This window comes from Giraffa tippelskirchi, chromosome 11 (genome assembly GCF_054371585.1).
Source record: "Giraffa tippelskirchi isolate mGirTip1 chromosome 11, T2T-mGirTip1v1.2.pri, whole genome shotgun sequence".
In the NCBI taxonomy this organism is placed as follows: domain Eukaryota; kingdom Metazoa; phylum Chordata; class Mammalia; order Artiodactyla; family Giraffidae; genus Giraffa; species Giraffa tippelskirchi.
In genome coordinates this window covers 29,017,061-29,040,757 of record NC_137285.1, presented here as the reverse complement: position 1 = coordinate 29,040,757, position 23,697 = coordinate 29,017,061, and the positions used below count along the sequence as shown (strand labels likewise).

General features: G+C 38.6%; 1 protein-coding gene across 3 annotated transcripts in view; it reads left to right on the top strand.

Moving 5' to 3' along the window:
• The window catches only part of PDGFC (platelet derived growth factor C), a 244,814-nt gene extending 222,824 nt beyond the window's left edge, over nucleotides 1–21,990 (top strand). The window contains exons 4-7 of one of the 3 annotated variants that reach the window (XM_081538000.1): nucleotides 6,433–6,640; nucleotides 13,136–13,353; nucleotides 19,022–19,121; nucleotides 20,462–21,990. In XM_081538000.1, coding sequence (XP_081394126.1) covers nucleotides 6,433–6,640; nucleotides 13,136–13,353; nucleotides 19,022–19,121; nucleotides 20,462–20,505 — 570 coding nt within the window. In that variant the 3' untranslated portion in view covers nucleotides 20,506–21,990. Of the gene's footprint in view, nucleotides 1–6,429; nucleotides 6,641–13,135; nucleotides 13,354–19,021; nucleotides 19,122–20,461 lie in introns of all 3 variants that reach the window. The other 2 variants (XM_081538001.1, XM_081538002.1) reach the window with 2 other exon arrangements.
• The last annotated feature ends 1,707 nt before the right edge of the window (nucleotides 21,991–23,697 follow it).

Below are 23,697 nucleotides of genomic sequence, written 5' to 3'. Positions count from 1 at the left end.
TCTGCCAGGGCTGCTGTTACAAAGTACCACAGCCTGGATGGCTTAAACTTCAGATTCATTTTCTCACGGTTCTGAAAGCTGGAAGTTGGAGATCAAGGTGTCAGCAGGATTGGTTTCTTACGAGGCCTCTTTCCTTGGCTAGTAGACGGCCACCTTCTCCTAGTGCCTTCAAGTGGGCTTTCCTTTGTGCACATCTGTGTCCAAATGTCCTGTTCTGTGAAGGGCTTCTTCTACAATCTCTTCTTCTTTCAAACCCAGAACCCAGAATTGCTAGATAAAATGGCAGTTCAATTTTTCATTTTGCTAACCTTCCCTACTGTTTTCTGGAGTGGCTAAACAAATTTACATACCCGCTAACAGTTCATAAGGATATTTTGGAAATGACACAAAAAGCACAACAACCAAATCAAAAATCAAACAAGTAGGACTTTATCAAACTAAAAACAAAGCTTCTGTACATCAGAGGAGGTACTCAACAAAATCAAAAGGCAACCTGTGAAATGGGATAAAACATGTGCGTACCAGATATTGGATAAGGTGTTGATATACACAATGTGTAGAGAACTCATGAAACTCAGTAACCAATGAAACAATAGAAAAATCCAACTTTAAGATGGGCAGAGAAGTTTAATAGAAATTTTTCCAAAGAAGACGGACAAATGGCCAACAGTACATGACAAGATGCTGAACATCACTCACCATTTGGGAAGTGCATACCAAAGCCACAGTGAGCTATCACCTCATACCTGTTAGGATGGTCATGGTCAAGAAGACAAGAGATGGAGGTGTTGGCAAGAGTGGGGAGAAAACGGACTCTCTTGTATCCTGCAATGACATAGAATTCTTAATTTAAAGGCAGGAAAGAAACTTAAAGGACTGAGTGTAGCAGCCCTGCTTTACAGAGGGGAAAACTGAGGCTCTCATGGGTTACAATGTTTGTGGAAATTCCCTCTCCTGACGTAGTAGCTCCAGGGGTACACCACAGGCTCCCTAACTCCTCATCAGGCTCTTTGCTCACAACATGTCGCCACTCAGACTGATGTTCACTGAGGACCTGAGAAGACTTCATCTTGTGTAGGATCATGACACATGATCCTGACATTCTAGAAATGGTAAGACAGGACAACTCATTGCACAGAGTTTTCAGATCTCTTTTCTCCTCTTTCACGGTCTGTCTTTGCAAAGTTCTGTGCCCAAAAAGGTCTAGGCTAGGATTAAGTTCTGCATTGGGAAAGATTGAAGGCAAATGGAGAAGGAGGCAGCAGAGGATGAGATGGTTAGACAGCATCACCGACTCAATGAACATGAATTTGAGCAAACTCCAGGAAATAGTGGAAGACAGAGGAGCCTGGCATGCTATAGTCCATGAAGTCCCAAAGAGTGGGATACGACTTAGCGACTGAACAACAATAATAGGATTAGGTTTTCCACCAGGTTATTGCTGCAACACTGCAGTTAATAGCCGAAAAGCCCTTTTCTGGCTTATTGAAGTAGGGATATTGATTTAGCTAGTACATTACAGAAACCAGGAAACTCCGCTTGCCATTTCTGGCCATTGTCATCCACTGGGTAGTCTCAGCACGATCCATGGCCTAGAAGTAGGTGTCTGTTTCCATGGTGACTAAAGGAACTATTCAAGCCACTCTGCTCAATCGTAAGTCTTTTTTTTTGTTTTATTTTTAATTGGAAGGTAATTACTTTACAATATTGTGATGGCTTCTGCCATACATCAGCATGATTCAGCCATAGGTATGTATACGTCCCCTCTCTCTTAAGCCTCCCTTGCACCTACCTCCCCACCCCACTCCTCTAGATACCTAGATATTTTTATACAGCAGAGGTATTGTTAGAATTTGCTAGGCACTTAAAATGGGAGAAAAGCTCTGAGCTTATACTGGAAAGAGGAGTTTTTGGTTCAAGGAGAAATGAAAGATTAAAAAACGATAGAAGATATCTTTCCCTCTAACTTCTTTTTTTCTGCTGCTCCCCCTTTTCTCTGAAAGTCCCCTTGGACTACTTAGAAAAGCAGAACCTCAAAAGTGAACAATCTGAATGTTCCTTGAACCAGTGAGTGGGTGAAAGTCATGAGAAAGCCCTTAAAAAAGAAAAACACCACTTCCTCTCTTCTGTCCGGGGATTGAATCTTTGAATCCAAGGGGAAGTAAGTTAATTCTCCCCACTCCCCTTTTTTTGTGTGTGCTACATGTATGCGTGTGTGTGTGGTTATCTTTTTAAAGTATTATCTTATTTTAATTTAGATCTTTAAAAGTGTGGACACTTAGCACCAGTAACTGCATGCAGTAACATTTGTCAGGTGGTTTGGTTCCCTTGGTCACTTGAGGGGACTGATATTCAGATAACTCATTGAACTCAGGATGTGCATATTCTGTTTGTCCAACATTACAGAATTATTTTGTTTTTCTTTTTCTGTATAGCTACTTTAAACTTTATCTCAGCAGTACTGATTTTAGTTGGAACTTTTCATTGTTCTTGAAGGAATTCACTACATTTCCAACAGACGTGGAAGCAAAATAAATCAACTCCAGAGCATAAATAATTCTGCTGCTACTGCTAGGTCACTTCAGTCGTGTCCGACTCTGTGCGACGCCAGAGACAGCAGCCCACCAGGCTCACCCGTCCCTGGGATTCTCCAGGCAAGAACACTGGAGTGGGTTGCCATTTCCTTCTCCAGTGCATGAAAGTGAAAAATGAAAGTGAAGTCACTCAGTCGTGTCTGACTCTTAGCGACCCCATGGACTGCAGCCTACCAGGCTCTTCCGTCCATGGGATTCTCCAGGCAAGAGTACTGGAGTGGGGTGCCATTGCCTTCTCCGAATCCTGCCTAAAATATACATCCATAACCTGACACTTTAATGAATAATACATTGATACATTTGTGTCAGCTTTCTATACATTTATTCTCTGTGTGTAGATTGACACAATTGATTTGTTTCATCATAGTCATGAGTCATAGCTCAGTTATTCTTTGAGTAATACGCATTTTGGCTGATAGTTTGAAATTTTTCAAAAACATGGCATCAAATTTTTCACATTATAAACTACATCAACATTAAACAAATTGGTTAACCTAGTAATGAACACTTTTACTAGATAATTGCTTATTTATATATAAATCACAATAGTACTCTGTCAAAGCAATTTTTCATTTCTTAGACAATTAAAAAATTCTGGTAGTAAAGAGGAATATATCAAATTTGGTTTTTACTCTTAAAAGTTGGTTATAATAATGGAAAACATCTTAGTGCTAATAGTTTAGCCAGAAGTTTGACACTCCTGAAAGTAGACCTTTAAAATAAGAATGAAATCAGGGTTGACCTAAACTGCCACATTCATTTCTACTGATCAGCCTTTATAAACCCACTACCACCACCACCACAGGCAAGAGGGGCTCTGGACCCACGAAGCTACAAGTCCCAACAGAGGCTGGTCTGCCCCAGAGAACGGATGTCCTTGTTTCCGAGTGACAGTGGAGCTTCTGCTTTTCAACCCCTGTGTCCACAGGATAGTCCAGAGAGGGGGTCTTTTCCAGATTAACACAGTTGCAGTATTTAGGGCAGCAATGGCTGTGTTACTGGAGAAGCTTTCATGGATGAGTTGGGTTTCGAGGAAGGCTGTTATAAATGGTCAAGATTTATTGTGCAGATCACAAGACAGAGTTGTGCTCACGGGAGCAGGGCAGCAGCATTAGCAAGGGTACAGGTCAAGGTCAGGAATATGACATGTGCCGCAGTCAGTAAGGAGACTAGATTGATTGGGACAAAATGTGCTTGTCTTTGATGAGTGGAGGATTAGATGGGAAAGGTGAGTGAGGGTCAGGTGGTGAGGCTCCTGAGTACAGGGTAAGGAATTTGGATGTTATCCTCCAGATGAGAAATCACTCTAGGCATTTGTCCAGATTCATCCCGTGATCGGCGATAGCTTATTTTAGGTAGATTAACCCAGGGTTATGCAGCATAGCATAAAAGGAATAAGGGAAGATTGAAGACAAGGAGACAGATTTACAGGCTCCTAAATATAGTCCATGGTTTTCAGCTTCTGCCCAAGCCCTGAGTAATGAAGATGAAAAGGAAGAGCTGATATGATAGTGTTTTTTTTTAATTACAGCAAATGTTATCATTTTTACCTGATCTCCAGAAAGAACCCATACTTATTATAGAAAATGCTTAAAATACACAGTTATAAGGAAGAAAATGAAAATCACCTGTTCTCATTAAAACTGTAGATGAATACTCTTGACATTTTAGGCACTTTTGATTTTTTGTTTTGTTTCAAAGTATGTGGGTTGAAATCATGGTAAAATAATGCTAAGTTTAAAGAGCTTGGATTACTTATCATTTACTACATTTTAGACATTTATTTCTTAATAAAAAATTCTAGAGGACTGCATTTTTATTGCAGTATGCTTGATTTACAATGTTATGCCAGTTTCTAGTATACAGTAAAGTAAGTTTTATATGTGTGTGTGTGTGTGTGTGTGTGTGTATGTGTGTGTGTGTATACATACACATATATGTACATATCAATAGTCTTTTCTGTTGCAGGATATTGAGTATAGTTCCCTGTGCTATACAGTAGTAGGTCCTTATTGTTTATCTAGTTTATATATACTAACATGTATCTGTTAATCCTAAACTCCTAATTTATCCTTCACCCTCTTTGGTAACCATAAGTTTGTTTCTATGTCTGTAAGTCTATTTCTGTTTTGTAAATAAGTTCATTTGTATCAATTTTTAGATTCCATGTATGAATGATATCATATGGCATTTATCTTTCTCTGACTTATTTCACTTAGTATAACAGCCTCTAGGTTCATCCATGTTGCTGCAGAGAACAGTATTTTGTTCTTTTTATGGCTGAGTAATATTCCATTGTATACGTGTACCACATCTTCTTTATCCATTCATCTGGCAATGGACACTTAGATTGCTTCTGCATCTTACTAGAGAACCTCATTTTTAGTGCCTGCCCCACTATTTCAGATCATGAGTGCAGAGTTATTAACTATTCCACTATCGTAAGTCTAGATTGTTACCAACTTTTTGTTATTATGAATTTTACTGTAATAAACATTAGTCAGTGTAAATGCTCTATTTCATATTATTCCTTTTCCTTCCTCTGTAAGTAAATAAATAAATTTTAAAAATTAGGTGGAGCATTTGTTCCTGTATTTATTTTGTCTGTTTTGATTTCAGTTCTGGTCTACCACACCTCACCCTTAGTCCACTTTAAAAACTGGGGAAGGGGATGTTACTTTGAACTTTTCCTGAAATTATTGCCTTCTTTTGGTGCTTGTCATTTAAAATGGTGTATTTTAATCCATTTTTCTATACCTGAGCATTTTAGGTTGTTTTGATTTTCTCCTTTTCAACACTGATATTCCTGCACACATACTTCATGTACACAAATAAAAGGATATAACCTCAAAAGTGAATTATAGGGACATGGGATATATCCACCTTCAACTCTAGTATCCTGTGCACATCAGTTACATCAACTACAATGGTACCAATTAATACTCACTTCTGCAGGCAGAGCAGAGAAATTTCAATTCACCCACATCCTTGGCAATCCTTTCTTTTAAATGCTCACCTATCTTTTATAAGTGAAATAGTATCTATTTTGTGTATATGAAATATTTCACTTTGTTTTGCATTTCTCTAATTACTAATGAATTATAGCATAATTTCATATGTCTAGAGGCCATTCAAGCTTCTTGTCTGGAATTTGCCCATTTTCTGTTAAGTTTGTTTGTTTTTTTTCTCTATACTCTACCCTGTGGCAGGTACATGGTTTGCCAAGGTATTCTCCCAGTGTCTATATTTTAACTCTGCTTATTTAAAAATTTTAGGCAAATTTATCAAAGCTCTGTTTTATGGTTTGGATGTTTCCTATCTTGATTAACAAGTTCTTCTCCAATATCAAAAGTGCTTCACGTACAATTTATTCATATTCTTCATAGATGAATTACTTTGTATTAAAATTTTAATTCCTCTGACAATCATTAATAAAACCACCAGGTGATTTCCCAGAATGAGGAAGATGAAAAGTGGAAAACAAAAGAAAAAATTGATAAACTCTTTTACGGCTTCCATTGTTAAGTCCATAACTGGACCACAGAGGCATCATCTGTTCTGTGTAACAACAGGTACCCACACCCACCATGGTTTGTGTTAACAAAAGTGGATGTCTTCCCCATTGAAAATCTTCTTCCACAGAAACTCTGTCCAAGTTCTTCTATGTGAAGTCTTTGCAAAGTATCAATTATTACTGGTCAGTGAGGTTGAATACAATTTCACTTCCCTGTGTTTTCAGCCATAGTCTCACTACCTAACCCTGTGCCTGAGTCCAGAGGGAACACATTGTCATTTTTAAAACAACCACCTGACATGGGCTTCATTTTGCTTTCAGCAGCTCACAGAAACCGCGAGTCCGTCCTCGCTGCCTGCCTCAGCCTTGCCACTGGACCTCCTGAATAATGCCGTCACTGCCTTTAGTACCTTGGAAGACCTCATTCGGTATCTTGAACCAGACAGATGGCAGTTAGACTTAGAAGATCTCTACAGGCCCACTTCTTTGCAACTGCTGGGCAAGAATTTCATGTTTGGAAGAAAATCCAGAGGTAAGCCCTCTCGTCAGCTCTCTCATCTAATTTTCTTAGCAGCTCATGTTTCGGATTCTTCTGCCATACCTTCTAATGAGTAGAGTTTAAAATTTTTCCTTGATAAAGTTAAATACTCAATTTTCTTAATATTTGAGCATATTTACATATTAAATAAGAATGCACATAAAAGGAGGCTCTTCTGACTGGGTATGGGAGATTTAAAGAGATGCTTTTGCTGAAAATGCCAGTTATTTCTTTAATTCAAAAATATCATGTTGATGAAGTCCTCTGTTATATTTCACAGGAATTGTTGCTTATTCAGACTTAATATTTGGTGTATATTAAATTCGAGATTCAGCAGAGATTGTCATAGCTGCTGAGCCAAGTTTGGGGCTAGAAAAGGGGAAAGCTATATTAAAATCTTTGTCTAGCATGTACCCTGAATCAGAATTATATCCATTTCCATTTCCTAAGCCTAAAAACTTTTCTAAATACTGTGAAAAATAACCATGGCTCCCCAGAAAACAAACCTAGTAGTTTCCAAGATAGGAATCACTGTAAGAAAATAATGCTCTAAAGGAACTCACACCATGATGATTCTTTCTCCGTATAAATATGTTTGAAATGATCACTTTTGACTATATAAGCATATCTCCTTCCAAGTGTGAAAGTGTTGATAATTAAACTTAATTCCACATGGTCGAGAAATTGGAAATAATGGTAACGGAATTTGCTCTAAGGTCCGCTAACTTTCCTAATAACACTAACATTGGAAAGCATCACTGTCAGACACAAATGAAAATGCAACTGGCTAATTATAACACCGTCAGAAAATCTGTTTCAGTCTGTCAGATACTTTAAAATCTACCTAGGGTCTTTTACAGAATGGAAGAACAGTCTGTAGAATGTCTATAGAAAGCAGAATATTCAGTTAATTCGAGCAACTCACAGGGGCAGATTGCATCAGATGTGTTCTTCAGAAAGAAACTCTATTCCCACCCTTTCCTGCTCAGAGCTGCAGCCCTTCTGATCAGGACCTTCCATCTCAGCAGATCCTGTTGAGACTTGCCCAGCATGGTATTCTGCTGGGCCAGCAGCCCCAGTTTCCTCTCAGCAATATTGTAAATCTTGTCCAGAGGCAGCCGAATCTTGTCCAGATCCTGAAAGCTGTTACATATTTATAAGATGTGATCTTGATGAATAACTCACCAACACTTCCCTTCCCTCCTGCTCAGGAACAGGAAGATGGAGATTTGCAAGGCTGGCTGCAACACCCCTGAATATAGCCTTTGTTAGCAAATTTGGAGTAGATTATCGAGTGGATCTGTAAGAAGCAGAGAGAGTCAGCTGGGTTCTGAGCTCAGATCGAGTTTTTTGACAGCTGTTCTTGGGATGGGAGCCTGCAAATCTCCCCTCCAGCCATGCCCATGTGCCTGTATCTCTCCGTGTGGCGCTCAGTGATGATTTGGCCAGAGGCTAGGGTGTATTTAAAAGACCCAGCACTGAACCAGATCTTTCAAATATTCATTTAACACTTTCCAAATTGAAGCCCTTTGCAGTTTGCCAAATCTATTAACTTTTTAAGCATACGGTAAGTGTGAGAAAAGCAGTGTATATTTTTGGAACTTTACATAAACTAAAATGCAGGTGTGGGATAACATCTATGTAGACAAAACCAACTCCCCTCCCGAGTCTCTCTACAAAGGAACGAGGAGTAAAACGTTTAAAAGCTTCTAATTAGACATCGAAAGAGATTTTCCGTAGAATAAACATATCACAGTGTTAGCACATTCATCTTAGAAAGACCACCCTCAGATTGCAATACAGTCATAGAATTTCCTTGGGCTGAATGTCTTAAAAGAATGAACACTGACAAAGTAAAATGTGATCATGTTTTTTTTTTTTCTTTCTTTTTTCACCAGTGTTATCCTTTTTAGTAAAACTTGCAATATTTATGAATCTGAACAAGAAAGTAGGTGTTAGAAAAACAGTATTCATTGATGACAAGCTTCACATCTTCATTCTTTAGAAAGACAGGCTAATGCATGCATCGTCTTAGTAGTCACAAAAAGAAAATAAAGCATCTGAAGGCTAAGTTTACTTTACAAATATTTTGTAAAGGGAAACTTCATAATAGTAAAGTTACACAAAAGTGTGTGTTGATGCATGATCTTTCTCTCTCTCTGTTTTTCTTCCTTTTTTTTTTTTGCCTAGGTGCTCTGCACAATATTTGATGAATTTGTGACACCAATTATAGTCACGTGACTTATTTTAATGAAGTTTAGATGAGTTTGAAGTCCTAGCAGTAGGAAGCACAAATTTCAAATAACATATGCTAAATTTAAAGTCCTTCTTTAGCCCAGAGTAGACTGCATTCATGCCTTTCCGTTTATTTTCCCTTTCTTCCTCCAATTCAGTGTATTCATTCATATCTTCCTACTACAGAAAAGAAAAACTCATTTTTTTTAAGTCAGGCTTAACTAGTACTTAAAAAGGGCTTTTGACTTTTGTGTCAAACATGATAGATGAGTGGAAGCTAAGTTGAAAGTCTGTTTAAATTTTCACATTGTAGCAGGTATCATAACTTCGTTCACTTGGGAAATCCATCTAACCTTTTATTGTGGTTAAGTAAACATTTTAAAGGGAACATATACAGTCTCATTTTCTAGTTGCATGAAATAGTATGTTTAAAACTCTTTGAGGTAGATGAATATCCTTTGAAAGCTAAGAGCTTCATTCACATTCTAAAGAAGTATAAATCTTAAATAAGCATTAAAAACTTTGGCAACTGGCTTTTGTATGTGTGTGTCTGTTTTAGGTTTTCTTGCTCCTTGCCTAGATATTAACTTCTAGAGAAAAGATTCAAAGACGCTCCTATACAGCTTTGACAGTTAAAGAGCAGTATGTACATAGACTGTTGAGCAAAATGAAATCAGATAAAACAGGTGACATCACTTAACCTAATTATCTCATTAATTTCATTAGAACTAAGTTGGTCTTTAATGGCACTTAAAAGAATGAATTCATTTCCTCTTAAATATTTAAAGGTTTTACTTTCAAAGAATCATTTTTCAGATGAAAGGGCAATCTTTAGATACTCAAATAAAAGAGTAATTTTTCTGTTGAATTGGAAAAAATAATTTTTTTGCTGAATGAGGCTGAAATGAACCTATTAAATTGGCATTTCCTTGGTGTTTCCCTGTTCTTGACCAATTTTAGTCAACTGTATAGTTTACATGTGTTTATAATTTCCAATTGCATATACAGAATCTTGTATGTGTTTCTTAAAAATACTTACCTTGACTTCTTTTGACATTTTAGAAAAACTTGACCACATACACAAGTATAACATAGCTAAAGAAAGCAAACATTTGATCTTACTTACCTTGTCATTTTTTAAATATTTTCAAATATTAGTCAGTTAATTTTTAAAACTGATTATCTGAAGTTAACTTTGGCCAGAAAATAATTTATAATGTTGTCAGTATTAATGAAAATATATTTAACATATCTCTTATATTTTAGATAATGTTCCTAAATTTTTATATAACAAATGCAAAAAAGTAAAATGGCTGTCTGATGAGGCCTTACAGATAGCTGGGAAGAGAAGAGAAGCGAAAAGCAAAGGAGAAAAGGAAAGATATTCCCATCTGAATGCAGAGTTCCAAAGAATAGCAAGGAGAGATAGGAAAGCCTTCCTCAGCGATCATTGCAAAGAAATAGAGGAAAACAACAGATAGGGAAAGACTAGAGATCTCGTCAAGAAAATTAGAGATACCAAAGGAACATTTCATTCAAAGATAGGCTCGATAAAGGACAGAAATGGTATGGACCTAACAGAAGCAGAAGATATTAAGAAGAGGTGGCAAGAATACACAGAAGAACTGTACAAAAAAGATCTTCATGACCCAGATAATCACGATGGTGTGATCACTCACCTAGAGCCAGACATTCTGGAATGTGAAGTCAAGTGGGCCTTAGAAAGCATCACTACGAACAAAGCTAGTGGAGGTGATGGAATTCCAGTTGAGCTATTTAAAATCCTGAAAGATGATGCTGTGAAAGTGCTGCACTCAATATGCCAGCAAATTTTGAAAACTCATCAGTGGCCACAGGACCGGAAAAGGTCAGTTTTCGTTCCAATCCCAAAGAAAGGCAATGCCAAAGAATGCTCAAACTACCGCACAATTGCACTCATCTCACATGCTAGTAAAGTAATGCTCAAAATTCTCCAAGCCAGGCTTCAGCAGTACGTGAACTGTAAACTTCCAGATGTTCAAGCTGGTTTTAGAAAAGGCAGAGGAACCAGAGATCAAATTGCCAACATTGGCTGAATCATCAAAAAAGCAAGAGAGTTCCAGAAAAACATCTATTTCTGCTTTATTGACTATGCCAAAGCCTTTGACTGTGTGGATCACAATAAACTGTGGAAAATTCTGAAAGAGATGGGAATACCAGACCACCTGAACTGCCTCTTGAGAAACCTGTATGCAGGTCAGGAAGCAGCAGTTAGAACTGGACATGGAACAACAGACTGGTTCCAAATAGGAAAAGGAGTACGTCAAGGCTGAATATTGTCACCCTGCTTATTTAACTTCTATGCAGAGTACATCATGAGAAACGCTAGGCTGGAAGAAACACAAGCTGGAATCAAGATTGCCAAGAGAAATATCAATAACCTCAGATATGCAGATGACACCACCCTTATGGCAGAAAGTGAAGAGGAACTAAAGAGCCTCTTGATGAAAGTGAAAGAGGAGAGTGAGAAAGTTGGCTTAAGCTCAACATTCAGAAAACTAAGATCATGGTATCTAGTCCCATCACTTCATGGCAGATAGATGGGGAAACAGTGGAAACAGTGGCAGACTTTATTGTTTTGGTCTCCAAAATCACTGCAGATTGTGACTGCAGTCATGAAATTAAAAGACACTTACTCCTTGGAAGAAAAGTTGTGACCAACCTAGACAGCATATTAAAAAGCAGCGAGATTCCTTTGCCAACAAAGTTCCGTCATAGTCAAGGCTATAGTTTTTCCAGTAGTCATGTATGGATGTGAGAGTTGGACTATAAAGAAAGCTGAGCGCCGAAGAATTGATGCTTTTGAACTGTGGTGTTGAAGAAGACTTGAGAGTCCCTTGGACTGCAAGGAGATCCAGCCAGTCCATCCTAAAGGAAATCAGTCCTGAATATTCATTGGAAGGACTGATGTTGAAGCTGAAGCTCCAATATTTTGGCCACCTGATGCGAAGAGCTGACTCATTTGAAAAGACCCTGATGTTGGGAAAGATTGAAGGCAGGAGGAAAAGGGGACGACAGAGGATGAAATGTTTAGATGGCATCACCGACTCAATGGACGTGAGTTTGGGTAAACTCCAGGAGTTGGTGATGGACAGGGAGGCCTGGCGTGCTGCGGTTCATGGAGTCGCAAAGAGTCAGATACGACTAAGCGACTGAACTGAACTGAACTGTCGGAAAAAAGCTCTGATGAATTATATATTAGTCAAAACTTCAATTTTATTGGAATTGCTTTTATTTGAATATTTCTAGGGGAAAAGGCAAACCCTTAAAGTAGAAATTAAGATCATTTTAGAAATGCTTATCCTAGTAATTATCAACTACTTCATATTTTATATATAAGTTCATACTGAACGTGACATGTTATTTTGATACAATTTAACTGAGGCAATGTCATCTTGTAGTTAAAAGCAATGGTTCTTTCAGAATTTACTGCAACAATTAACAAAAGGACATTTTTTTGCTCTTCATAAGTAGATATTCTAAAGAATAAAGCCCAACATAGTTAACCAAGTTACTAAAAGAATGGAGACAATAGTTATAAATTAGACATTACTTCCATCCATTAAAAGGAGACAAGAAATCTGAAGGAGTCCAGTTAAACTAAATTTCCAAGTCCATAAACTAATCAACACGCCAGAAGCAATGCTTTCCAACAACTCCTGCTCTTTTAAAAGGTGTCTTCTTTTTCACTCCTGGTCCACTCAGCTGTCTTCAAAAACTCGTTTTCTTCATTCCTTTCCACATTCTATGATGCTTGTAAAGTTCTGCCGGCAAGTTTCTAAACTTCATTCTTCATTCATTGCGTGAGCTTGTCATCCTTCTAAAAATTGGATTTATTTTTTTTATCCAAGCATTCGTTTTATTCTTCCCTCCAGTGTGTCCCGTGTTTGCTTTGTTTCCAGAGGTTAGAAGACGTAGCCCCATTTTTCCTGTAAAGTTCCCTATGTTTAGCTCTTAATTGTTTCTGTTGGCTCCATCCTCAACTCTGCACAGTGCCACCTCTTCAACCATCCCTGGGTCACAAGTAAGCTCTGTTTGCCATAAAATAGAAAGTCCAGCTCACAAGCTGCATCACCCTAAGACCTGGTTAAATAATTAGGGTTCTTGGTAAGGGAGTGGTTCATGAGATAGATTTCTGTGTGAGATAAAAAAGAGCTGAGTGAAGTACATCAGGCTCAGCGCTCACCCCCTCTTGGCTCCCCATGTGCCCCGCAGTGGTGGACCTGAACCTGCTTAAGGAGGAGGTGCGGCTCTACAGCTGCACGCCCCGCAACTTCTCCGTGTCCGTCCGGGAGGAGCTGAAGAGGACCGACACCATCTTCTGGCCTGGCTGCCTCCTGGTGAAGCGCTGCGGCGGGAACTGCGCATGCTGCCTGCACAGCTGCAGCGAATGCCAGTGTGTCCCCAGCAAGGTCACCAAGAAGTATCACGAGGTACGGACGTCCTTGCCTTTCCTGGTCTTTTGAGTTGGGGGTTTGGGAACCGTGTCCCAGAATATCATAAAGCAGTGCATCAGAGAAGGCTTGTTGTTTTAAAGGAGAGTCATCTTCAGCGAAACCAAACAAAACCAAACCAAGGTTTACAGAAGAGTTCCTGTTTTTATTTATTACTTTTAAAAATTAGAACCTTGAACTCAGAAAGCCAGACAGGAAGGATTTGGACAGCTTGTCCTCCAAGTGGACAATCACGAGTGATCAGGGGACTTTTTCCTCTCTCATAGAAAAAACACAATATGTTCTTCTGGATGGGGAAAAATGGATGAAATTTTCACCTTTTCAAAATATCAAGGGAAAATATTTTAAAGACAAACTTGGAGGTAAATTATGGTCTATTTTGGAGAAAATAGATCTTTGATATTTATTTTTCCATTTGGGACAATGCTAACACATAAATCCCAAGAGCATATTCATAATTATACTTCCTATTATTCATCATTTATATTGTGTCTTCCTATTATTCATGTGGCCCCAAATAATTTGTTAAACCTTCTATGGATTCTTCATCCTTCTATGTCTTTATCCTATGGAATTAAGGAAAATACAATAGGAAATATTAGTAATTTTTGGTTTTCAGAGCTTTGGTAATGTTAGAGCTTAAACATTTAAAATTCTTATTATCCACAGTTATACCCCCCACCACCCTCTGCAGCAGCACATAGCTTTCACACATCAGGAAGCAATCCCTTTTTGATGGCTCAACTTCAGTCTTTACAAAACATGTTTTACAAACTTTAATTTTTACAAAACCAAACCAAAGTCTGCCTCCTAACTTCATTTCAATATAGCTTCATTTGTTTTTATTTTTTTCTGCTAAATGAAAGAATGGAACAAAATAAATATGCACTTAATAAATGAAATGATTTTTCTTATGTATGAAGACACCAGCAAAACCCACATTTGTTGGGTAATCCATCAACTCCACTCGTGTGACAGGGCTATCCAGCTCTTCCCTGGTATTGTGTTGGCAGTTGACTAAATGGGAAAAAAGCACTGAATTCCAGAAGAGAAGATCCCTGTTTCTACACTAGGTCTATTATTAACTTGCTGTAACTATCATCAGGACATTTAACCTGCATAAGTGCAAACTAGGATTGATTTTTCCTAATGGTTTTATTCTCTGACAGTTATTAGATGACAGTTTTTAGAAGATAATATCCAAAATTGGCAGTCTGCAAAATAAGTAGGACTGCTTGCTCTCATATTCCACATACATCTAGAGACCCTTGTGCTAGCAACACTCTCCACTCCTGTTTCAGGAGGAACCCCAGTCCCACTCTGCCCAGGGGATGGCTTTGTTGCTACTCTGAGAACTGGGAATTTAGTTGAGAAAAAACCCTTCACATGGCAGTTCTGTTACTGAACCAAACTTGGGTTGCTTGCCCTCCCGAGCAGTAAAGTCAGTCTGTTGACCCAGCTTGTAGTGAAAGAAATACAATGTTTATTATAGGTACTAAGCCAGGAGTCCAGGTAGTTAGTGTTTAAAAGGCTTGAACTCCTAAAGGCCTTAAGGAAAAGGTTTTTAAAGACAGGGTAAGGGAAATGATTTCAGCTCATGAACTTTCTTCTAATTGGTTGGTGGTAAGGTCATCAGAAGTCAACATCATCAACCTTCTGGTTCCAACTGCTCTAGAGTCTATATGCTTATGCTTGTAGGGAGCATATAGTTAAGTTCTTATACCTGGTGTCTGGAAAACAGCTCAAAGGATATGGCTCAGGATACTATCTATAGCCCTTGAGGAAGAACTCTAAAGGTCCTTGACTTTGTTTAATGACTAAACTATTATTATTTTGTCTTACTTGACTGTTTTCCTTTCTGCATTTTCTCACTTCTCCTATTAAATTTATTATTTGAATAGTTTTTCTATAGACAAAAGACAAGCAGAGGACATGGGGCGGGGGAGTGGCCCATAGGGTACTGTTCTAAAACATGTCAAAGTCAAAATGCCTCAAAGGTAGGCTGATATTAGAGTTGATTAATATAATGTAAAAGGATGTGATTAAAGTAGGAGATAAACTGGAGTGACTCTTTTCCCACCTAAAATTATTCAGTTTTGAACTTTCTAAAGCAGGTACTTACTAAGGAAAGTGTATTTGGGGACCTGATTTAGCCGACAAGTCTTGGTTTTATGACCCAACTTGTGAAGAGCTATAAAAGCCAGAGAAGTCTTATGAGCTTTTCTAAACAAGCTTATCAGATGCTGAGTCCATGTCGGGCTTTAGAGCGGCTGAATCAGTCCTCAGATCAAGAGGATCCTCCTCTATCCTATACTTGTAAATTTCTTTTCAAATACCATTAGTTTCAGAGTTATCCAGAAAGTTGCCACAGAGTGTGCAATATCTGTTTCAAAGTCTCAGGTAAAATTCTTCTGTGGGGAAAGGCCATGGGCAGAGCTTCTGCACTACTGCTCTTCAGAAGGGCATTGATTCATCCTCTCCAGCCTTCAGATGGGGTTGAGTATATGCATTACCTATATGGCCACACTTACAACTGTGGCTGTTTATCTAGTTATAAGATCATGGAGTACGTTTGCCACAAGTATCTCTAATGTGTATGTGCACAGATATAATTATATGGTTACCAATTCCACATTTCTCACAGATATTGCCAACCTAATCCTATCTTAATTTTTTCAATGTTTTGTTGGAATTATAAAATTTTCTTTGATATTATTTTTTTAGCAATCAAATTAGCCTATGAAAAAAGATTATTTGTTTGGTGTGATTCATAGTTCCTGAGCCCTAAGTTTTTCTCAGCCATATACTTTGTATATTCTGAGGCTAGTAAATTTAGTATTACTTCTAAATAAATGAACTTTTTCAAAAACGTAACTTATAACATTTCTAAAATCATTGTTATTGAATACCATTAATCAAGATCTAGAGACTTATTTAAAGTGAAGGCTTTCATTCTTTTTGATGATCCCTGGTCCAGTTTTCAGTTTAAAGATTATTCTACTTCATGGACAAAGCAGAAGCAAAGACAGAGCTTAGAAGTTTTATATTTTATGTCTTTCATCGAGCTCTTTTATGCAGCTTGCCTACATATTAAGCTGAAGTGTATTTATTTGTGTCACTACAAATATAACTAAATAAGTCCCTCTTTTGGCTTCCTTTAGCATTTTCATTGGATATTCACACAAACTTAAAAATATCATAAAATGTAACATAATGTTATATTTTGATAAAATATTATCAAATTAGATTTTTATTGCTTTTGTATCTAAAACCAGATATTCTTTATTTGAAGCCATTTTAGCCAAAAACAAAAAATGTTTTCTTAATTTCCCTGTCTCCAAAAAACAAATTTTCAGAAAAGCAAGACAGGGGTTTTAGGTATGTGTAAACCTAGATGTTGTAACTTTCTTGAATTGCTTTTTAGTTTCCTGTCAATCCCAGCATAACTGTAGTTCGTCCTCCTGCATGTGTGCAACTTGAAAGATATTTCTGTTAGAGAACTGTTATTACTTTGTATTTGTTTCTCCCAAATTGAGAACTAATAATAAAGATCCCATTACAATGCAGGGCTCAAGTGCAGGGAATCCAAGGCTGTGTGACTTTGAGCTAATTACTTAATCCCTGGCCCCTCAATTTCTTTGTCTGTGATGTGAGCTGTAAGCCTTCACGCCTGATTATGAGGACTCAAGGAGCTGATGCTTACAAATACCTAGAATGAGGTCTGGCACATTTCAAGCCCTCCATATAGACTGGCGGTTGTCTCACTCAGCTTTCCCTGGTGACTCAGACAGTAAAGAATCTGCCTGCAATGCAGGCGAGCCGGGTTTAATCCCTGGGTCAGGAAGATCTCCTGGAGAAGGGAATGGTTGCCTACTCCAGTATGCTTGCCTGGACAGTGGAGCTTGGTGGGCTACAGTCTGTGGGTTTGCAAAGAGTTGGACGCGACTGAGTGACTAACGCTTTCACTTGGCTTTATTTCTGCCCCTTGCACCTTGTCTAGCATTATTCTTTGATTATGGCAACTAATCAATAAAGACTTAATGAATTTTTCCCAGAGATAGGATATTTTCTTTCTGGCAAAAACATACATAAGATATTCTGACAAACATATCGCTCCTTTCCCCCATTCTTAATCACCCTAATGGGCTTCATGTTGTTTATATCTTCATACATCTAGTTTCATTTTTCGTAAAACATAGACTTTTCTTGTGTAGATCTGTTTTTCCGGGGGGAAATAATTATGCCACTCAATTGCCTTACTCTAGTAATGTGTCCCATCACCCAAGGTTCTGTGCGACCCGGAATTTGGGACAACAGTACACGTCCATTGTTCCTTGATGGGTCTTTCTGGCCTGATCTGTTCTCTCCGCAGTCTCTAGTTTTAGCATTTCCTTGCATTGTTTCTTCACACAGTCAAAATTGTAGTTTGAATCTCTTTCTCAACACCATTGTGAGTTATGCTTCTACCTCATTTCTTTCCTGTATCATAACCCATGTACTAAAGACCAGTAACCCTTTTTAACATTATCTGGGACCAGCTAGTCATTTTCCAGGTCTCTCTGTGTCTTCCAAAGTCCAAACTTTCAAAGGGAATTAAGAGGGAAAACACTAATTAAACCTGCACCACATTCAAGACCTGAACACCCTTGGAACATTATGAGATTCTTTTGCTTTTGTGAATATCCACAGGCATGGGTGGATGAAGATGGGGTGGAGAGGGGGCAATTATGTGGTGACTGCATCTTGTGTAAGCTCTGCAGAGGGAGGAAGGATTGTTGGGTTGCAGCCTGGTGTAAAGTAGACTGTCAGAACTGTATATGGGGGTCTTACTAACCCTTACCATTCATGGTCATTCTTTCCCCTGCCAACTGGGAGAATGTATATAAGTGGACGCAGGAATTAAAGACATTGCCAATATTGCAATGTATCTATCCACCTGACCTGATTCCAGAAGCCATTTGTCGAGAGTGATGATAAGGCATAGTGCCAGCATCTTATGAGTAGTTGGTTTTGATGCCACCTTATGTTGGTCAAAAGTGGGAGATCAGTACCAACACATATACTGTATTCATCTCATTGGATTAAGTTTCACATGAAAATAACAGTCTGAATAATTTTCACTCTAGAATTGTAAATATCATAGAAAATCTACTTTAAAAGTTTACTATTTTTCATAAGTTTACTATTTTTCATAGCTATCATAAGACTTTGCAGTTTATCTCTCTAGGAAGAAAGTTACTAAAAAGTAGAGTATATGACTAGTAATATTCTGGGTCTTGGTGAAATTATTATCTATCATTGTAATCATTCCCATTTGGCAGAAGAACAGATAGTGAGTGTGTCAGTCATTCTCTCTAAGCTTCTGTTCACTCATGTGTAAAATAGGGCTAATAATTATAAATTATTTCATAGAATTCTAGTGAGTTAAAGTATGTGAAAACTATTAGATCGCCTGGTACCCAGTAAGCATTCAAAAAAATGTCATCTAATTAACCTTTGATATGACCAGATACTCCAAAGGGAGGACGATTCTTTGTTTTTCATTTTTAAATATTTAAGTAAAACAGTCATAAAACCAGTTGTTGCTGTTGTTTAGTTACTAAGTCATATCCACCTCTTTGCGACCCCATGAACTGTAACCTGCCAGGCTCCTCTGTCCATGGGATTATCCAGGCAAGAATACTGGAGAGGGTTGCCATTTCCTTCTCCAGGGGATCTTCCCAGACCCGAGTCTCCTGCATTAGCAGGTAGGTTCTTTACCACTGAGCAACCAGGAAGCCCCTGTAAAACCTGATTTGTGCCATTTTGGATTAATGAATTTTTCCAGAATGGTATCTTTTAGAAGTTGCTCTGCAAAGTTATATGTGTCAGACTCAGAGAGCAAACTACACAACTTCACATTATTCTATGCTCTGTTCATAAGCCAAAGCCACATAATTTCTAAAACTTTGTATCATTTCTGTTATAAGACCTAAAATGTAACACGTTGAGTAGTTAGTTCTTATCAAATATGTCAGATAATCGCATATAGAATACATAGCTGTATCCTTTCGTCACAGTTTGAAAGGGTGTGTTTAGTATCAGTGTCTGTTTTGCTGTATTTCTGGTTAAAAATCTCAACCATCCAAACTGCAAATAACTTCATTTGGTAGAGGCATTCCTGTTATTCTTGCCAACTGTACATGGCACAGTAGGACCCAGCTACAGAAAGTTAACTGTGATGGAGCTGTTGTCGACGAAGTACATCTAATCCATCTCCTCAAGTTTACAGAGGACTTGACGTGTAGCCAAGCGCATTAATGAGCAGCATAATTGAGCAGATTCAGCTGCAGACGGGTCGGGTTTCTTTTCACAGCATTGCAGTCCTTTCCTGCCATGCCCCAAGAATAAATATTTGCTAAGCATGTGAATAAATTAATGAAAGAAAACAACAAACAGAAAAAACGAATTGTTCAATAGTGGTTTCCAAAACACCTAAAGAAGGTGAAATTCCCTCTGATTACGGTTAGATGCATAAGGGAAAGAGGACATAGTGACTCTTTCAATTTAAGGACTATTCTTTTTAAAAAATTTATTTTATTGAAGTATAGTTGATTTCCAATGTTGTGTTAATTTCTACTGTATGGCAAAGTGACTCAGTGATACATATACATATATATTATTTTTCATATTCTTTTCCATTATGGTTTATAACAAGATATTGATTATAGTTCCCTATGCAATACAGTAGGACATTGTTGTTTATCCACTCTATATATTCTGGTTCACATCTGCTAATCCCAAAGTCCCAATCCGTTCCCTCACCTGTCTCTCTCTCCCTTGGCAACCCCAAGTCTATTTATTCTGAGCAGCCTCCTTCCTAATTGTTGGTATTAAAAGGTCTTTCCTTTCATGAAAAGATGAGAATCATTTGTGATTTCTTTGAAGGGTGGGGGAATATGTTCATAATGCCTTCAGGAGTAGAAATTAAAATGTGTTAAGTCATTGCTGGGCCCCGAGATTCTGTTCGGAAATCGTTCCTGTCCATGAAACCACAAGTTGCAGACGTGGCCTGATTTTAAAGGTGATTTCCATTGTTCCCTTTCAGGTCCTTCAGTTGAGACCCAAGACAGGCGTCCGGGGGCTGCATAAGTCCCTCACAGACGTGGCCCTCGAGCACCATGAGGAGTGTGACTGCGTGTGCAGGGGGAACCCTGGGGGATAATGCCTCGCGGTGGCTCAGGGCTGCCTCTGCGACAGAACTTGTGCCTTATCTCCATCCACAGTCCCGGCTGTTGGCTCCAGGGCCCTTTCATCTTTAGGATTTACAGCGTGTTCTGAGAGAGGAGACAGCAGGCAGAATTAGGGGTTGTGCAACGGCCCTTTGGAGAGGAAGCCCCACGACAAGAGGAACGTCCTCGCCGGGAAAAGGAATGAACCTTGTAGATTTCTAGTTAGTTGCAAAGTCCCTATGAGCGCCCTCGGCTGCATTGTGTCTCTTGTCTGGATGTGGCCTAGGTTCCTGTCAGCACAGGAAACACTGCCTGTGAGCCCCTGGTTCTGTCGCCTTACTTAACTCTAAGCCCCATGCTCTGGGGCTAAAATCACAGAAATCTCGGAGTGTTTCTTCTAGTCACATGTATAAGAGTGTTCTAAGTTCTACCAACATGGGTTTTAAAAAGGAACTGTGTTGCCATGAATTAAACTTGTCATGCTGATAGGAGAGACTGGATTTTCCATATTTCTTAATCAGATTTCTACCATTTAGAAGAAGAGACCTCCATGCATGGTTTGGAACAGACAAACCTGAGAGGAAGAGTGGCTTTATCTTCACTTTATAAGTTGGTTTATTTGTTTTATTGTGTACATTTTTTATAGTCTCCTTTTGACATTATAACTGTTTGCTTTTCTAATCTTGTTAAATATATCTATTTTTACCAAAGGTATTTAATATTCTTTTTTATGACAACCTAGATCAACTATTTTTAGTTTGGTAAAATTTTCTAAACAGAATTGTTATAGCCAGAGGGACAAAGATGATATAAAATATTATTGCTCTGACAAAAATACATGTATTTCCTTCTTGTATGGTGCTAGAGCTTAGATCAATCTGCTTTTTCAAATATTAATTGGGAAATGGATAGAATTTGGTAATTTGCAAAGACGCTTGGAAAATAAATAATCATGCCTTCAACTCCTCTTACTGAGATGGAAGTAAAAAGCAGAATACCCCCAGAGGCATCCAGGTCCAGGCATTACTAACCTCTAACCCTTATTTAGGGAAATGTGAGCCCAGCTCAGAAGATCATAAAGCACCTTGAGAATAAGAGACTTGACAGCCTCTGACAAAGCATGCTCGGCTGTCCTATAGGAACACATCCTATTTATTGTGATGTTCTAGTTAGATTATCTTTAAACTCTGTTCCATACACTTGTATAAATACATGAATATTTTTATGTACAGAAGTATATCCTTTAATCAATTCACTTATTGTACTCTTTAGTAATTGAAAAGAAAATCAGTCAAATCCTTCGCTTGTACAATGCTGAATCTTGTGCCTAGGTTATGTGGTGACTATTGGAATTAAAAATGTATTGAATCACCAAATAAAAGAATGCAGCTATTTTGGGGAGAAACTGAGTGTGTGTTTGCAAGATTTCTGTCACCATGATTTTTATTTTGCAAAAGGTGATATCAGTTCAAAAGACAGGCAGAAAAGCGAGCATTTCTGGTGAGGCTTTCCTGCCTCTGGACTCCTGTGCTTTTGAGCAGGAGTTTTCTTTTTCTCAGTTATCTTGATACTGATTAGTGGTAAATTAAGTTGCAAGTGACTTGGAGTTTTGTGTGATTAATGAAATGCTTGATGACAGATTATATGGTGGTATGAAATGGGGGAGTGTAACTTCCTACTCTTGTCTTTGCATTTTCAGTGGCTGATACTAGAAGGGGTGAGCCCAGACCCTTCTAGCACGTGGATCCACATACTTAACATGGCACACATCAAGATGTGGACCTGTGTTTTAGAAGTAGATCTCAAGGCAGGCTGGTGTCTTCAGCCCTTGAGCCCTGCCTTTGAACTTGCCTGGGAGCCATCTAGGTCCCAGGCTCTTCCAGGCAATAGCCTTTCAAGCACTTTTCCGCCTGACAGTCCTACCCTGTGCCCACTCACGTGAAAGACAAAGTGAAAATACCTGCTCTGTATTGTTGACTTATTATCATAATTTTGTCCCAGCTGCCTGGAGGCTGTCTAGATACAGCTTGGCTGCTGTCCTGGAAAGTCTGCCATATCTCCATCTGGCCATTTGACCACTCTTATTAGCCTTATCAACACGCTGTGAAATCTGATAGCTGTGACCTGTGGAACTGCATTTAATCCAACATTTCCAGCTTTTGCTTTAAATTGAAGTATAGTTGATTTTCAATGTCATGTTATTTTCAGGTATACAGCAAAGTGCCTCAGTTATACATATGCATACATTCTTTTTCATATTCTTTTTCATTACAGTTTATCACAGGGTATTGAATATAATTCCCTGTGCTGTACGGTAAGACCTTGTTGTTTATCCATCCTGTATATAATAGTTTGCTACCCCTAATCCACCCCTCCCCTTTGCTCCTCCCCTACTCCTCCACCCCCTTGGCAACCGCAAGTCTGTTCTCTATGTCTGAGAGTCTGTTTCTGTTTTGTGTGCTAGCACTGTCTATGGAGCACTGTTTCTGTGCTCATCTATTTAAATAATGTCCTCCCGTGTGTGTTAAAATGTTAATTATATTTTGTACTCTGCTTCAGAAAGCATTTGCTGAGCCACTCACACTAAATGCAATTTCTTTGTAACTTCTAAGCCATTATAGTAATTTTATTTAGTATAAATCTATTTTGAACTGTGGTGTTGGAGAAGACTCTTGAGAGTCCCTTGGACTGCAAGGAGACCCAACCAGTCCATCCTAAAGGAGATCAGCCCTAGGTGTTCATTGGAAGGACTGATGTTGATGCTGGGAAGGATTGGGGGCAGGAGGAGAAGGGGACGACAGAGGATGAGATGGCTGGATGGCATCACCGACTCGATGGACATGAGTTTGGGTAAATTCCGGGAGTTGGTGATGGACAGGGAAGCCTGGTGTGCTGAGATTCATGGGGTCACAAAGAGTCGGACATGACTGAGCGACTGAACTGAGCTGATACAAAATTTAGGAGAAAGAAATGGCAACCTACTCCAGTATTCTTGCCTAGAGAATTCCGTGGTCAGAGGAGTCTGGTGGGCTGCTGTCCATAGGGTCACACGGAGTCAGACACGACTGAAGCAACTTAGCATGCATGCATTCGAGAAGGAAGTGGCAACCCT